This window comes from Pleurodeles waltl, chromosome 2_2, assembly GCF_031143425.1.
Source record: "Pleurodeles waltl isolate 20211129_DDA chromosome 2_2, aPleWal1.hap1.20221129, whole genome shotgun sequence".
Classification (NCBI taxonomy): Eukaryota; Metazoa; Chordata; class Amphibia; order Caudata; family Salamandridae; genus Pleurodeles; species Pleurodeles waltl.
Genome location: NC_090439.1, coordinates 172146707 through 172164417, shown reverse-complemented (window position 1 = coordinate 172164417; position 17711 = coordinate 172146707). Strand labels below are relative to the sequence as shown.

Below are 17711 nucleotides of genomic sequence, written 5' to 3'. Positions count from 1 at the left end.
ACAAAAGGTTTAAAATTATCCAGACTGTAATTTTCTGTTGAAAATAGGTTCAAATAAAACAGAGGTTGGAATTCCAAAAGACCAATTGCATCAGCTGCTGTTTTTATCTGAACAATTCCCATGACAGCAGTTTTAAGCACAAAATGCCACCTCGCTTTTATATTCACAAGATGTCAGTGTGGCTGTTTTGATGATAGATTTGTTAGTGTGGACCTGAAAGCAGTTTCTCGTGGTCTCATTCCAGATGCCTATCTCATAGGGTTGTTCTGCCATGAAAGTTGATACACTGAGTTGAATTCTACAGCAGTTTGTTGAAGTGTGCAAGCAAGTAACTCACATGAATGAAGAATCTTCGTGCCTTATGGTTTATGTAGGTAATCAGGATGACGTACCTAGATTTTCCTGAACAGCTTTGACATTCCTTTCATGTCCTAAGGTGGTTGTAATTCAAAACGTGGTTAAAGGCTATTAGGAAAAGTCACTGTGACTGGTGAAGCATAGACTACTTGGAGAAGCGTGCGTGGGAATGTTCTTATCAGCCAAAAGATAGTTAGTTACAGGCAAGTAATATGTTTACATTTGTGTGTTGGGTGGGCTTTTTAGTTCAAGATGATAAATAACATGTTCCTTCATCCATTGTCATGGCACGCTTTATTTATCAATATTGCACCTCATTCTAAATCTTTGAGAAACCAAGTGGCCCTAACATAGTTTTAGTTTTCTGTCATTGTACGCTTAAATTTGGGATTTCCAACTCTACCACCATACCCTTTTCATCCTAACTTCTTTAAACACAGGTATTGTCTTGAGAAATAAAACATTCAACCTCGTTTGTGTATATTTATAGCCATGCAGTAGCGATGAACAGGTGGTTATTGGCAATTAGTGAAAGCAGCTTTTTCTTGACATCTTTGTGTTAGCCATACTTCTTTTGGAGATATTCTAAGGTTATCTTATACCATGAAATACCGCAAAACTTTACTACTTTTAGTCCGCGAGCACACAGATGTTTCATTTTAACTAACAAGGGTAAATCTGTGGAATTAAATTAAAAGTGAGTTCTCTCCTATCAATCACTAGCTGAATTACGAAATCATAGAGACTGGGTGAATGTGTGCTAGAAAAGTAAAACGTTCAGACCTAACCAGCCAAAGGACACAATCAAATGCAGACTTGGCAAGAATATCCCTTAATGCTTTAAGGCCTCAGTCGCATTTGTCCACACCTCCCATGCCCCATAAAGCATATGAAAGCTTTTCTAGGCCTGGTCCCCAATGCTTGAAGCATCCCATACAACAGATAGGAGCTCAGATTCTCTCTTAAAACAATGGAAGTCGGAAGTGTACTAAATGGTCGGACTGTTCCCTCTGCTGCTCCCACCAAAAAAAAATCATAGACCTATAGACCCCTTTGAGATTTAGAAATGGGAAGAATCTTTCTCATTTTTATGGGAGATATACAGTGCCTCAGCTGCTGAGTATAATGTTACACTTGAGCTCTGAAGTTACTCTCCCTCATTGTGAAGTATGCATTTATTACCTCTGTTTATTCCTCGTTAATATTGCTTTCTAACTAAAGTTCAGAACCTAATTTCCTTATACTGCTGATAGGCAAGTGCCTACAAAAGATCCCACTGAATGGCATTTAGCTCACTTAAAGTTAGTGGCACTGAATCAGTGCATCTACCCAAGAGTTATAGTCCCATCCTTTACAAGTTCTTACTAGCAATACCTGCCTTCGTACTAAAAAACATCATCAAGCCTTGCAACAGAGGAAAGGGTGATTGCACACTGAATCATGACCACTTTATCCTGGGTGAGCGCTACTGTGTGAACTTGCAGAAGTTTCTCTTGTATCTCTGAAAACGATGGAGCCATAGTGCTCTCGTAAACTTGTAACTGGACACCTATAAATGACGTTGTCAATATCAGTGTAGCACAGTTCTAAAATGTGGGCTAATTTTAAAAGCATTGCCTGCAGGCATGTGGTGGTTATCCTGTTGAACAACCAAAGTGTAGCAGAGTGGTTTTAAATGCATCTGTAATATTATCATGCCTGCATTGTGCGTGTGGTCTGTTTCAATGAAGCCGTAGTCTACCTAACTGAACTGCCTCCAGGTATTCCGTTGTGTCCAACTAACTATGACCATGAGATGTATAAACATTAGGGATTGGCATAATTTGCGTAATTCAGTGTAGCATAATCACACTGAATTACCAAAAATTCCATAAGATTATGCAAGAAGAGTAATTTTACATATAGTGCTTTTTTCTTAGAGGTCAAAAGACGTCTCCACCCAAAATGGACATGATGATGCATTTTGCATTAAGGAATAGTACTAAATGCAAAAGAAGCTGAATAGCGAGCTTTGCACTTGGTGTAGGATTTCCCCCTTAAGTACTCCCAGTATTTAGCACTTGTTTCTTAACACAAAATGCATCCTTGCGTCTAAAATGGATGAAAGGTTGTATTTTATGCTACAAAAATAGCAGTAAGTGCAACAGAACATAAACAGCAACAATAGCAGCCTTTTGCGCTCACTAAATGTCCTCTCACTTTAGGATGTTTTTCCCCAAAATTACTCCTAATGTCCCTAGCGGGCGTAATCATGTTAATCAGAGTAACTCAGAATTACCAAAATTACTCTGATTACACCTGTGTAATTGGAATTCCACCCAGACTTAACTTAGGCTGAAATGTGAACATTGTGGATATCTGCACTTACTGAACAATCGACTGAATTAAACATGCAACATACCTGTTTATACTTGAGAAAAAAGTCAAACATTTAAATTCTAAATGTTCCTCTCTAGCTTCCCATTTCTGTAAGTCTGTATCTTGTGCCAAACCTGCAAAAACAGTTCAGTCTGCTCTATAGTTTACAAATGACTCATACTCCCATGGAGGGACAACCCTTTACAAGAGTACGTGATAGCGCTAAACTAGATTTCCATTCAAATAAGCTAAAGTACTCTTCTTCTTCAGCCGCAGTCCGTCCTTTAGGGCGGAGGGGCCACGCCACCCACCTTTTGCCCCTCATGGAGAGTGCCGGTCAGGCTGAGCAAAGGTCAGCCTGATAGACACCCTTCATGTTGAGATCTGTCAGCCAGGAGCGGGACATGCGCTATTTGCGCAGACTCCTGGCTGCCTGAGCGGAACTTTGCTGGGCTGAAGAGGTCACAACTCCTATGGGCGTGACCTCCTCGGCTTAGCAAAGGTGCCTCAAGGCCCTTTCCCTTGGTGATGAGGGGAAGCGTCACCGATTGACTTCGACCAGGGCGCTTCAGGTTTAAGCCCTGAAGCGCCCAGGGCGAGTGTCAATCAGTGACACCTCGTCACTATCTCCAGTGACAACTGACCGACATCGGATCCCCCACTTCGCACATCTTCTCTCTATTCACTTTGTGTAATCCCTTGCACATTCTCAACCTCCCCCCCCCCCAGCTGTTATACACCTGTAAACTACTCTGCTCTCTATTGGGGAGGTATTCTTCCCCTGGAAAACTGCGGCAGCGAAGTTGAAAATGTTTTGTAAACTTCACTGAGACGACCTTTCTAAATTTGCCATCTTAGGTAAAGGTTTTATCCTTACCCACATCTGGTATATAATCAGCATATTTTAAGTACTAAGGTACTCAGCAGTGTGTAAGGGCATTCACCTGTGCATACCAAATACCTAAACAGCAAAAGGGTATTTTAGTTTACACCAACACCTTTGTCCCACTCAGAACCAATTCATGTTACTGAACTTTTGTAGTATTCTGCATTAAACTGACGTATGCCTTGTTTGCATATTCAAACAGTAAACATAAAGGTGGGACATAATGATGTCATGGGTATAGTGCGGTTGAGCGATCAATCGTATGTGCCTCAGACACGTTTTTTTTTCTTTATTATAACCTGAGTCCTGCTGATAAAATAGAAAGTGTGAACATCTGAGTAATGCAAGTGTCATTTTATTTAATTTCTCTCCAATTCTCATTGATTCTTCTTACCTTCAACTAATCGGTGAGATGCTGTTCGGTGGCTGGTTTCTTGATGCTGCTGGGCGGCTGTGGAGGTGTCAGGGTGATGGGGAATCCAGCAGTTATGGTGAAAGTGCTAGTGCATTGTTTGACAGATTGCTCTGCTTTTATCATTGTGTTGGATTTGTGGTTAAAGCTGTTCTGCAGTTGGCCTTGAGGCGTTACGTTGTTTGTATTCTAACAAAGTAGTTCTGCTGTGCCCATGCATTTAGATGTAGTTAAGAAGGAGCGTTGAACAACCTGGATTGTGGCCGACCGTACTAATTTATGGCACTTTGCATTGCGTCCTAACACAGTTATCCGCTGCAGATTCGCAAGCTTTGGAAAAAAGCAGTGTTTTCACGTTTTCAACCCTTGCATGCTTGAGCACATATTACTAGCATGGCTTGCTGCCATTTTGCTTCCACTTCATTTGTTTCTTGTGTGAGTTCCGTTGCACTTGAGCATGCAGGCGAAATCTCCACCTACGTGCTTTTAATAACCATCAGTCAAACCTAATTATGCAATCAATTCTTCGCATGAAATTATCCAGCCCTTTCTTCATCCATATTCATTGCATCTTGTTTGGTATCGTTGCATGCTATTATACACCTTGCATAAGAAATGTATGTTTCATTAGTTGTTTTTTTGTTTAACTCCATGTCTCACTAACCATTCCATGTGCAAATGGTACAGGCCTCCTTCTCATGATGACAGGGTGCAGTGGAGACCCGTTACGAGCGGTGATGGCAGAAACACACGGTATATCCAAGATCAGAACCAGAAGAATTTAGGAGCGATCCAAAGTGTGGTATACCAAGATAAACTCATGACAACCCTCTGAAAAACTCTCTCTCCCTAAGTTCATCAACCATCAAAAATACTCGTCATGTTCCATAAACTCACCATCTACTTCATGGCATGGAAAAGATGTAATGTAAAAGTCATGCTTTAGCTCATCTCTCTGTTGGTGCAAGTGCCATGTTTATATTTCTATGCACTCTTGAAAATAACTAAATTATGTTTGTATGTTAATTTTATATAGAGAAATTTGTTCAAGATGAGCAAACTCTCAGTGTATTAAGCTGTCGCGTGAGAACAATCAATTTAATTTCTAGTTTGTGTTCTTAATAAGGTAGTAAGAGGAGCTTCGAGTCCAGGCACAAAGCATTGCATTAGCTGTGTATGTTTTAGTATACAGCAGTTTACCACTTCACTCAATTCGTTGTTTCATTGCTGGGTCTTACTTATGTACTGTATCAAAGGAACTGCGGCTGGTCAATCACATCTCTCTTTTGAAGCCTGAGGGGTTCAATATGGATATCCACCTGCAATATTCTAGTTGCAGTTCACTTGCTCAGACTGTTTTAGCAAATGGATCCGGTAACCTGGAAATTTGTGCATCTTTTAATGTTTTTAAAAACGTGCTAATGTTTCGTATGACCAACACCGCACAGGATTAAGGGGGGTGGGGTGGGCTGTGGGGTCGAGGGAGGGAACACTTGAATGTTTGGGGTTTACCTCTTCAGTGCATCTGTTATTGCTAATTTAATGATTGTTTAAGCTTAAAACTGCAGACCCAAAGGTTCTTTTTGCTGCTATAATACAGAAATGTTCTAAATGATGCCTTAGCTGTGGGTGCTTGTTTTATGTCTGATTTTTTTAAATCTATATAATTTTAAACACAATGCAAGAGAACCATAAAACCAGATTTTGACAGTACACCCTTCTCAACCAGGAAGTGCGTCACCTTCTTTTGTGCTCTTATGATAAGCACTTACTGGAAAGGTTGTCCCGCACATTTTCCAAAACTGTGCTTGTGGGCATAACTGATAACTTTATCATTTGCTTGCTGCAATTGCATCCTCATTTTAAATTTGTTGTGCAAGTCTTCAAAAGATTGTATATTCACCCAGGTCTTAAAGCGGTAACCTTCTAGGCCATGCTAAAAATGATATACCGTCCGTTAACGATAATTTAATGCTAAATCGGTTCGAAATTTGAATTTAATACACTGTCTTAAAAGAATGGAAGGGTTTACCTTTATTTCAAAGCAGGATTTGAAAATGTTATATTTCTTGTAAAATATATTGGTTTACAAATGCTTTACTTTTGTCATTTGTTTGAATTTTCGTTGTATGTGCTAGGTACAAATAAATATCCTGCTGCTCTGAGTTTTTTTTAATTTTAGTTGTGAGTTTCTTGCAGTTTGATTTCTAATGGCTTTGGAGTTCTCAAAAATGTTTCTTGTCTGGTGGTGAATTGGTTTGCTGATCCTTAAGGGTGGAGCGCATTGCTGAAATGCACATGTGAATAAGATTTAGGTATTTGACCAGGTCTTAATTTGTAAATAAAAACGTGTCGGTGCCCACAGCCAGGGACTGCCAGTTTGTGTTAATGGTCTTTCAAATAACCAAGGCCACTGGACGTATACAATGCTGCACTGTTTTTGACATTATTATGGATTTGCCGCATTTACCAAATAATCCATCATATGCTGCATGATCTGTAGATTTTACCCAAAAAATTGTGTCTAGCTCAATTGGATCAAGTGTTATTAAAAACATGGTGACGTGTCCCTGGTCACTGGAAGACCATTTGCAAAGGTATTGTATTTGTATGTGGGTGTAAAATGGCTACCAATAAGAGAAAATATTTTCCCAGAGAGTGTTACCTTGTGTAAAAATAACAGAAATAATGTGGACAAATATCCTAAAATGTGCTGAATTCTTCTGGATTGTTTATTTTTTCTTGCCACATATTTTAATCCACCCTGCCACGTAATTTGGTCCTCTGCCACATAATTCCAGTGGCCCTACAAATAATCCCATATCCACAGGTAATTACCATGAGTAACAATGAGTCCTGCCTTGTCAACACCAATTAGTTTATACTCCCTTAATTGCTTCCTAACAGTAAACAGAAGTCAGAATAAAGTGCCACCCAATACACTGCATCAAGATTAGGCTGCACCCTCATTTATGAAGCAGTGCATTGTTTTTGGTCTAGCAGTTCTCTGCAGGACATACTGTTACCAGTGCTTCCAATTATAAACAGAGTGAGGTTTGGTTCCACCCAGAGGACTACTACTCTCTTCATGCTAGTGGCAATTTTGTGTGTCATTCTAGGAAATGGTGGAATTAGAATGCATGAGGGACTATTTTAAATCTGAAAGTACACTCACTCATTACGTTGTCATGTTCAATCCTTTTTCCTCTACGTGCTTCTATACAACAAAGCAATCCTTACCTGTTTCATTTACCCCAACATTGACAAATCCAATAGAGCAAGCATACCGTGACAAACAACGTTTGTGCATGCAACTCATGTGCACAATGTTAGTAAACTCTTTTGCTTTAAAGTGTTGACACTTAAAATCCATAACTCTTGGCTTTGCCAGTGCTTGTTTAGGCTGTGATGTTAAGATATTTGTATTGCCCAAGTTACAGTGATCTATGAACTTTTGATCAGTGTTGAGTACTGCAACACCTCAAGCACTGCATTACTAATACTTCTTGTGGTAACAACTAGTGTGAACACATGGCTCTGTCTTGGTACCTCAGCCGACTTAAACCCTGGAAAGCTTCACTGTGAGTTGGTGGAATCTGAGGTGTGGTTCAGTTTAATGTCAGAAAATACTCTCACCAAAGGAATGGTAAACTAGTAGTTCAATTCACAGTGCACTTAATGCCTACCTGAAAATGGTAACCATGCCACCCTATGTAGGACAGTGTGCATAATATCCATCCTAGCATCTAATTTAACAGCCACCTGCACACATCAAACCAGACTGAATTCCCACTACTGTAGCCAAGCAACCACTACAGTCTAGGGCTATTTCAACCTGTTTACAGAACAGCCATTCATAGGTGTGCTAATTAGATCACAACACGTTTAACCTGGAAGTAGTGAGTACAAGGTTCAATAAACTAGGTAATCTGTGAGCTAAGGACACGGATAAAGCAATGGTGTTAGCAGTCCATGAAGGAATCTAAGCACGAGTAAGATATTGGTAGAAAGGTACAGTGACTGGTACAATCCTGATAAGTTTCTCATTGAGATGAGTAAAGTGTTATTTACCCATAACCTTGGGTACTCTCTTCATATATGATCTCTAACCTCTGTTGAATGTGGAAGGTGTTACCATGGGTAGGTCCACAACCTGTTACAATTTTTCCTATTTTGTTGTTGTTGTGGACACTCCCACCCTTTTGACATTGATGTATCATTCAATCATGCTTCAAAACAAAGTGAGAGCCTTTGAGTTTGTAAAATCGAAATAATTGTGGTGCACACATCCACTACCATTACATGGTTCCATAGAAAGTGTGGCCAAGCATAATTTGCAGGCTGCTTGGGCATTCTCTGAGTAGTAAAACGCTGTCCGAATAGTTGATTATGAAGCCGATTACAAGCTATTGTTTTCATGCCTCTGCTGGTAAATGTTGGAACAGCTTCGTGAGAGCCCTTGTAGGAGCAGGTACAAACAGCTACTATTTTCTATGATGGACAAGCTTGATGTCTATGATCCTAAGTTTTTTTTTTTTTTTACCTCTCCTGTATGGAATAATGTATCAAAAGGAGAACCATGCTCATCATGACACCACTTGGACAGATAATTTTTCAATTGTCTAATGTAGCACTGACATGTTCCACAAAGCTACTTCCCAGTGCAAACCTGTTTATAGAGATTTGTCCACTTTATAATTTTTTCCACTTACATAGGAGTTGTTCAATGGCCTGGATGTGAGAGTCCATGTCTCCCAAGACCAGTCCATCAAAGAAAGTTGGACTTTATCTGTTTTGTTCGGACCCTATTCCTTGCACGAGTTTGGAGTGGTCTCAATGAAAGCTGGAGCGGCCAAGGATATCTCTCAGATTGGAGAAATTAACTTACTGTAGAGTTTGGCTGAACCGTCTTTGAAATACATTGGACTACACAGCAACTCCTGTCAAGGAAGGCCAGTGTCATTGTCTTTTGAAGGATGTGTCCCCTGTATGAGGATATTGATGCTTGATTGAATGACAAATCATTTTCAACACTATATTAAGGCAGGGAAGTTCTTTGAGACAAATGCATTCCCATGACCTGAGAGGGTCCTACCAATCAAATGCCCAGTATTTATGGAAATGTATTCCTGTGGTTGATACTGTGAATTACACTTCTTGGTGCTAGAGAATGACTTTGTGTTGCACAAAGAGCAAGTACATGCATTTAGAACTTTCTCTTTGGCTGTCATGCTCTACTACCTAGCAAAGACAGTTACAACCGAGGCTGAAAGCTTCTACAGTCAGGTCAAGCACACATAATCTTTCTAACCATAAAACACCTGCATTTTCATTCATTCAACTCTAGAGTGAGACATAGATTTAAACATTTAATGAATTTAGTGCTGGATAAACAAAACTCGACCTCTAAAACTTTTTTTAATTTAGCTCGGTGATCCTATCTCAATTCAAATTTTCATACATGGGTAACCTTGGAGTGTACAACAGATGATATTCAGGGCTGATGGTGCAGTGTATATAGGAAGGTGCCAAGCAAGTGATTATGTATCAAACACACATTGCAACATAGGTATGTCCGGGTTGAATTCAATGGTGAGACAGTGTAAGGTGATAATTGCCCTTCAAGCTAGAACCAAATGTTATATAAAAAAAAGTCAGAGCAACAGAAGTATGATGCCTGGTGCAAATAAATCAAAACCTCTGTGTCACTAAGTATGTAATTTGCAATTGTCATCTGATGAAGGGAATGGGAAAAAAAATGGCTAAACAATCTGATTAAGATGAAACTTGGTGGCAACCTTTCGCAAGAGTTTAGGAGATAGAAAAACAAAGACAGACTCTCTGGAAGAAACCTGAGAAAAGGCTCGTAAAGAGAAACTAGTCCCAATTTCTCCTAGTCTGTAGGCTGACATTTAAAAAAAAGAAATATGATGTTTTTCGATAGAGGGGAACTTAATTTAAGGGCTTTAACTGAGCTGACGCCAGACCCTTAAGAACTGAGGAAAAATCCCAGGAGAAGACAGAACCCTTGGCCTAGATCAATCAAAACCCCTAAGAACATGAAGAGCAAGAAAGAGCATCTGATTCCCACAGGGTTACCTGAAAGCGTCGTAGGCACCTGCCTGGCACAAAACACTCCCTTATTTCCAGAACAGCAAAGTGGATCACAGGAGAGATGGCAGAGACCTTTAGGAGTATACCACAGAAAACAGTTAGCATTCTTATTATAGGAATGTAGAGTGGAATCCCTTTGGGATTTTGCAAAGATAAAGTTAGTTCAGATGTAAACCGTAACTTACACCTTGCCTTTTAGTGGGCAAATTTGGAATCTAGCGGGAATGAGGATTTTGGGAGGATGAAGAGGCCATCAAGGAGGACTTAGTGCTGAAGATCATTGAAGGGTGGAAACTAAAACTTGCTCAGAGAAGCTGGGGCTACCAGGGTCACCTGAGCCTTCTCATGACAGGCACACAGAAGAATATTTTGGCTCTGAGGAAAGAGGGCTGTGCAAACTGGGCCTTGAGGCCAATGGGAAGATAGCACATCCATCCTCATTACTTTGAGGACTCTCTGCCAAGACAGAAATTGAGGGAGCCTGGAGTGGAGAGATGATGTAAATAGGCCCATGCATGGAACTCCAAATTTCAGAAACAAATCCTGAAAATAATCCACCTACCGGGAGTAGTCCATTGATGAGGGAAGTATCCTGCTTAGGGAGTATGCTGGCACGTTGTCTTTCCATGGAACGTAACTTACAGTCAGCGATCGAAGGTGAGGTTTTGCACAGGTGAAGATCCAATGAGCTACCACACCGAGAGTGAGACTGAAAAACCCACTGCGGGTTCACATAACACTTGGCTACCAGATTGTTTGTTCTTACTAGAACTGTATGAACCTTAAGGGGTGGAGTAAACAAAGATCTCTAAGAATGGCAGTTGTTTCCTTGCAAGTTGAGGGTTGTGTAAGCTGTGACTGAGACCACACGTTCTGACAAGGATGCATGATGCAGGGTTGCTCCTCATCCTTTCAAGCTAGCATTGATTGTTATCACCGGGTGCCACAGAAGGCAGATCTTTCCCCCTGAAGAGGTATCTAAATAGAAGCCACCACTAGAAGGAGCAATTAATGAAGTTGGTGACCAGAATCTGAGAGTGGAGTTTACAGTTATTAGCTCTTGAAAGAAAGAAAATGTGGTTCTCAAGATGTTTTGTGTGGAACCTTGCCCAAGGAACTGCTGACTTTTAGGTGGCCATGTCCCCTTACACCTGAACCCATCTGTGGGTCAGCCACGGATCCATTCAGTGGAACACAGAGGTGAGATTGATGGAATTACTATCAATTGGTAAATAATCATAAAAGTAAAACAGCTGCAGTAATTTTGTAAGCTTTCTTGGAATTGAAAAGTAATTAACCAAATATAAATTTGAACAAGGGTATGTTAGACCTGACAGCCTTAGGGTGGTCACCCCTAACTTTTTGCCTGCCTCCCTCCACTTTTTGAACACTGTTTTTGCTGGCTTTTAGACTCTGCGCACTTTACCACTGCTAACCAGTGCTAAAGTGCATATGCTCTCTCCCTTTATACATGGTAACTTTGGATCCTACCCAATTGGACTATTTAATTTACTTATAAGTCCCTAGAAATGTGCACTGTATGTGCCTAGGGCCTGTAGATTAAATGTTACTAGTGGGCCTTCAGCACTGGTTGTGCCACCCACTCCAGTAGCCCCTTTACCTTGTCTCAGGCCTGCCATTGCAAGGCCTGTGTGTGCAGTTTCACTGCCACTTCGACTTGGCTTTTAAAAGTACTTGCCAAGCTTAAACCTCCCCTTTCTTTACATATAAGTCACCCCTAATGTGTGCACTAGGTAGCCCGTAGAGCAGGGTGCTGTGTGAGTATAAGGAAGGACATGCACCTGTGTAGTTTACATGTCCTGGTAGTGTAAAACTCCTAAATTTGTTTTTACACTACTGTGAGGCCTGCTCCCTTCATAGGCTAACATTGGGGCTGCCCTCATACATTATTGAAGTGGTAGCTGCTGATCTGAAAGGAGTAGGAAGGTCATATTCAGTATGGCCAGAATGGTAATACAAAATCCTGCTGACTGGTGAAGTTGGATTTAATATTACTATTCTAGAAATGCCACTTTTAGAAAGTGAGCATTTCTTTGCACGTAAATCTTTCTGTGCCTTACAATCCACGTCTGGCTGAGTTTAGTTGACAGCTCCTTGTGCATTCACTCAGACACACCCCAAACACAGGGTACTCAGCCTCACTTGCATACATCTGCATTTTGAATGGGTCTTCCTGGGCTGGGAGGGTGGAGGGCCTGCTCTCACACAAAGGACTGCCACACCCCCTACTGGGACCCTGGCAGACAGGATTGAACTGAAAGGGGACCTGGTGCACTTCTAAGCCACTCTTTGAAGTCTCCCCCACTTCAAAGGCACATTTGGGTATAAAACAGGGCCTCTGCCCTACCACCTGAGACACTTGCTGGAGAAGAAACCAGAACCTGCATCCTGCCAAGAAGAACTGCCTGGCTGCTCAAAAGACTCACCTGACTGCTTTCTACAAAGGACTGCTGCCTTGCTGTTGGCCTGCTGCCTTGCTGAACTCTTGCCTTGCTGCAGAAGTGCTCTCCAAGGGCTTGGATAGAGCTTGCCTCCTGTTTCCTGAAGTCTCAGGACCAAAAAGACTTCCATCTTTCAACTGGACTCCTTGCGCACCGAAAAAATCGACGCTCAGCTTGCTCCGCAGTGAAAAATTCACTGCACGCCGATCCGGAAAGACGCCGCTCGCCACAGCAAGGAAAATATTGACTCGACACCTGTGGTGCGACCGGAACTTCGATGCACGGCCCGTCTGGACAACGCCGCCCCGACTTCCAGAGAGGAAATCGACACAACGCCTGTCGTGAGGGAGAAAATTCCATGCACAGCCCACCGGAACGACGCGCAGCTGGATAACAAGCCCAGGATTCCATGCATAGACCCCGGGACATCTGGGAATCCCACGACCCACAGAGGAGACCTGTCCACGCGCCGGAAAACGACGCACGTCTTCCCCGCGTGAAAAATAACGACGCAAGTCCGTGTGTGAAGGGGCGAAACCAACGCACACACCATTTTTCCACGTATCTCCTCCTCTGTTGCCCTTTGCGGAGATTTTCCTCTCCAACCCAGGTACTTTGTGCTTGAGAGACACTTTGTTTGCTTTTTAAAGACTAAAGACACTTCATATCACTTTTCAGTGATATCTCTACAATTTCTTATTGCATCTTTTATCGTTTTGACCTGCAAATATCTAGATAAATATTATATATTTTTCTAAACACTGTGTGGTGTATTTTTGTGGTGCTATATTGTGTTATTGCATGATTTATTGCACAAATACTTTACACATTGCCTTCTAAGTTAAGCCTGACTGCTCAGTGCCAAGCTACCAGAGGGTGGGCACAGGATAATTTGGCTTGTGTGTGACTTACCCTGACTAGAGTGAGGGTCCTTGCTTGGACAGGGGGGTAACCTGACTGCCAACAAAAGACCCCATTTCTAACAGGGTAATTATAAGTTACAACATAGACAGCCTGAGCAAATTCTGTTGATCACTCAGAAGCTCAACAAGGAAAATATCCCCTCAAATGTTGCTCTCCTTATGGACAAATAAGAGCTGATGAAAGATGTCATGGGGCACCTCTAAATGATCTCCTTGCTCTTTGGATGTTCCTCACAAAGCACACAAATATATCTGGTCTATTCACAATATGTTTTGTCAGATGCCTTTCTATGCAACATTAAAAAAAAATAGGCCTTCAGCCATCATCTGCAAGGTTACAACGTACACTGAAAAAAATACGCCAGGCCTATTGCCATATGCCACCATCTACCTCTGCTTGCCCTTCCTCTCGAATATATGAGGACTTCCCTGATTAACACCCCACCACCACATTGCCCTTCATTCTCGTTCGTCATTCTTCGAGAGCTGTGACTGATCATGCTTCAAGAGACTGGGAGCAACCTTTACACTCAGCAGAGGTTATGTGTAACGAATATGGCTACTGACAAACGGGCCTACATTTCTTCTCTCAATGCCAGGCCAAAGCTGCCCCAGGGCATGCTGGGATGTCGGTGGGATGCAATGCTGCTGCACTAGTCTTTTCTTGAGCCTCTATGCCATGGGTCTGTCCAGACCTGGGTATGCGGAACACAAGGGAACAACCACAATTCACCTCTCATTTACCTGAAGGAGACCCAGGAAAAGGAGGGAAAGTAAGAGCAAAAGGATGTTTTCTCCTTCTTTCTTGTGGAATAACTGGAGAGGGAGTGGAAGCGAGCTCCAATGTCTGTCGCATCATACAGTTATCCACCAAAGTGATTGATTGACACGACATCCCCGGTTGCAGATGAAATATCGCCTCACAAAGAGTACACTAGTTTCGTACACTCTGTCTTTTTCTTGTATAATATTAACTTGTTTCACAGATAAACTATATGATAATGACTTGTGGAACCAAGAACATGTCTCTAGTTCGTTGGTTTAATAAGTTAAGGAACAAGATTGCAGTGATTCACATGAAAGCTATTTAACATTGCGATATTACCTAATCATACAACCTTTGAAAGCCTCCTTGATGACTTAACGAAATATAGTTGCAAAGTCCATTGTTATATCGGAAAGTTTGAAAATGTTTAAATAAAATCATCGTACCTGACTGATATCACTTGCCTCTGAATCACTTGCTCAGTCTGCCAATTTTCTCCGGACGCCACATACAACTTTACAATTTCCTACTGAAACTGTGAGGCAGCATGATGCAAACCTAACATAATTGGAAACTAGAAAACGATGGTTCTCTTCACAGGTTACCAATCAAAAACGCTGCATTTAAATGCTAGTTGTGTACTAGTCTATTAGTGTATCGTGTAGAAGTTGAGATGCGCTCATCTGCCTGTGCTTTATTTGTGTTAGTATACGTGTGGAATGTTTCAACATTCAACGTCCCTATCAAGCTCGGTGTAAGTGGTGACAATTTCTAATTGTATGGTCTATGGCTGTCCTTGCGATGCTGCTGCATTCAATAGAATGCGTTTCTGATTGCTTATTTCGTTGCTTACTGAATCCGTATCATGTTTTACACGAGGTTAACGTTATTCATATTGATTTTTCTTAAGGAACAAGTGCCCTGGCAGAACAATGTAACCAGACTGGAATACTTAGTACTTGCCACCAGCCCATTAATTGATTTATGGTAAACCGTGGCCATTATGCCAGCATATCTGTTCTCTCATGCCTACTTGGCTGTTCGTTTAAAATGTGAATATTAATATGTTAATATAGGGCACGTGGCAAGCAAATCCCACTGATGAGTAAATATTTCAGTTAGCTTGTGAAAAGTGTTTTTCAGAGAGAATCAATTCTACGACATTCATTAAAATATGGATGACAGTTGCTGCAACGTAAATTGGGGACTTAGGCTATAAGTTATACTTTTTCAGTCCATCTCTCACTGATGCTGATGAAGGTGGTACGTCAAACAATAATGGTAAACAACATTTTGTAGGTTAAATTATGAATGTAAACAATTGATCAATACAGCAAAAAATAACCAACAGAACACATAGTTCCAAGCCCTTAACTCAATACGTTTTGCATCAGAGGGAATATTAAGATCCCTTAAGAATCTATAGTGGCTGTAGTATTTCTTTATAGTCATTATCTGATATTCTGCATCCTTTATATATTCCTAAAGGGATATACTTGTTATCCCACTACAGAGTTGCCACAAAGCCTGGCAATAGATCTGCCTGCCCCCAAGTACTCCACTTCAGATTCCTGACTAGACACTAGGTCCAGTAGTTGGCAGGGTCATCCAGGTCTAGTGTAAGTTTATTTAAGAATGGAAGGATCTGACCTGTCCTGAGTGTCTAGGAAGATGCCTTATTTGAGAGAAGCATTGATAATGGTCAGTAACTGAAAGAGAATCCCAGAGAGAGCTGTGTTGAAGGATGACACAACATCTTCATAAGCTTCATAAGTGGCTTTGAGGGAATTGAGTATGTTTGAAAGAGATAGGTCTTTGAAGACTGACCTTTTTGGGTTTCTATGGGAAGCGGTGGGTATCCGAAATGAAGCAGGCTTGATTTTGCCAATGTGCAATTGGGCCTTCTGTTTTTTTTCCACTGAAGAAGAGATTGATGGCCTTGCACTTTTCTATATAGCAAGAGATAGGTGGGCCTGGCAGGGGATTGATGCAGTGCCTGATTGCCTCTGCTTCTGCTGGTGGCTTCATTGATGGTGTTGGTATTGTACTTTGCTTAGGCTGTTGCTGACTTCTCTGAACGTGCTCCAGGAAGCATTGGTCCTTGTTGGAGGAATCAGAGTTTAGCTGTCAACTGAATTTCTTGGCAGCCCAAAAGGTCTATCTTTTTGATATTTGCAGCAAAGAAAAAGATTTTCTGACACCTTTCTTGTGAAGTGTTGCTGATTGAATTGCTTGTATGACTGGTTTGTTTCTCCATCATATTTAATAGTTTTACAGTGTGGAATTTTGCTTCATCTAATTGCGTTTAGAAAAAAGTTGCTTTCCTTCAAGAATGCTATTTTTATACCTTCTCCTAATGTGAATTCTAGTAAAGTTCATGGTTGAGGGATTTCGTCCCCACTCTGGTTATGCTGATGTAAGATGTGTTCTCCCTTCATACAGGTCCTTATTCTACCACTGAGAGGTGATTTATTTTCCTTCTAAGTTTCTTGAAAGCCAGTTCCACAATTCTATGGGTAATGGTTTCATTGTAGTGATAGGTTTAGTTTGTTGCTGTTTGCACTTTGTGCAAGGGTTGAAGTTGTGTCATGATTTTTGCAGGGCACTCATGTTTTGTCACTTTGATCCACAGTTTAGGTCTGAAGTTTTGTTTTTTGATTCAAGATCTTTCAGAGATGAAATGGAAAAGAATGAGGTAGTGGTTAGTCAAGTTAATCAGTATTAAGGAGATCAGCAAGATGTGTGCAATTTGAGGGCCACAAGTTGATCTCTTGATGTCGGTAGGGCCCGTAAATAATTGGATTGTATGTTTGTTACTAAGAAGGGAGCTCAGTTGCTCTACTGAAGAGCCCATGGGTTGTTTAATTGGATGCACAGTTTCTTAGGAAGATGTTACTGGTGAACATTAGGGATTGTTGAGGAATGAGATCCATGAATGTTTCTAATTATACTTGGTTGTCTTGCAGTGTGTATGAAATGGTATGCAATTAGCGTCTGTTGCTTGGATATATATTTACCTGTGTAAACCAGGAAAGGGGGGAGTCAGGAACAGAAATTTGTGAGTTAGGGGGTGACTAGGTTCCTGTATGTGTTAGAGGGTGAAGTTACGGTCCTAGGGGAATAGGTCTTCAAGAAGCGAGAAGAGCCATTTTCATTGTTAAGTTGAGCATTTTGATAAGGTATTCAAGAAATGACTTCTCGATTGTGGAAGTTTCTGTGCATGAGGTAAATTCAGGTGCTATTATTCAAGGGAGGGGAGGGCTGATGGTGGTTTTCGGTGGAGGTTTAGAGGTAGTGGACAAAGGTTCTTCAGAAAGAGGGGGTGCCAGCACGCTAGGGAGGTGCTGGTGCTGTTGCTTGAATTCACCCATCATCCATCCTGTCTTTTTAGGTCTGTGCCTAGATGCCTCTTCCACATCTTCCACTGATGGAG

At 41.3% G+C, this 17711-nt stretch overlaps 1 protein-coding gene across 1 annotated transcript in view; it reads left to right on the top strand.

Moving 5' to 3' along the window:
• Positions 1 to 4982, top strand: part of LOC138281273 (band 4.1-like protein 4B) — a 721652-nt gene extending 716670 nt beyond the window's left edge. The window contains exon 16 of the mRNA XM_069219592.1: positions 4701 to 4982. Coding sequence (XP_069075693.1) covers positions 4701 to 4848 — 148 coding nt within the window. The 3' untranslated portion in view covers positions 4849 to 4982. The remainder of the gene's footprint in view (positions 1 to 4700) is intronic.
• Positions 4983 to 17711: the final 12729 nt, after the last annotated feature.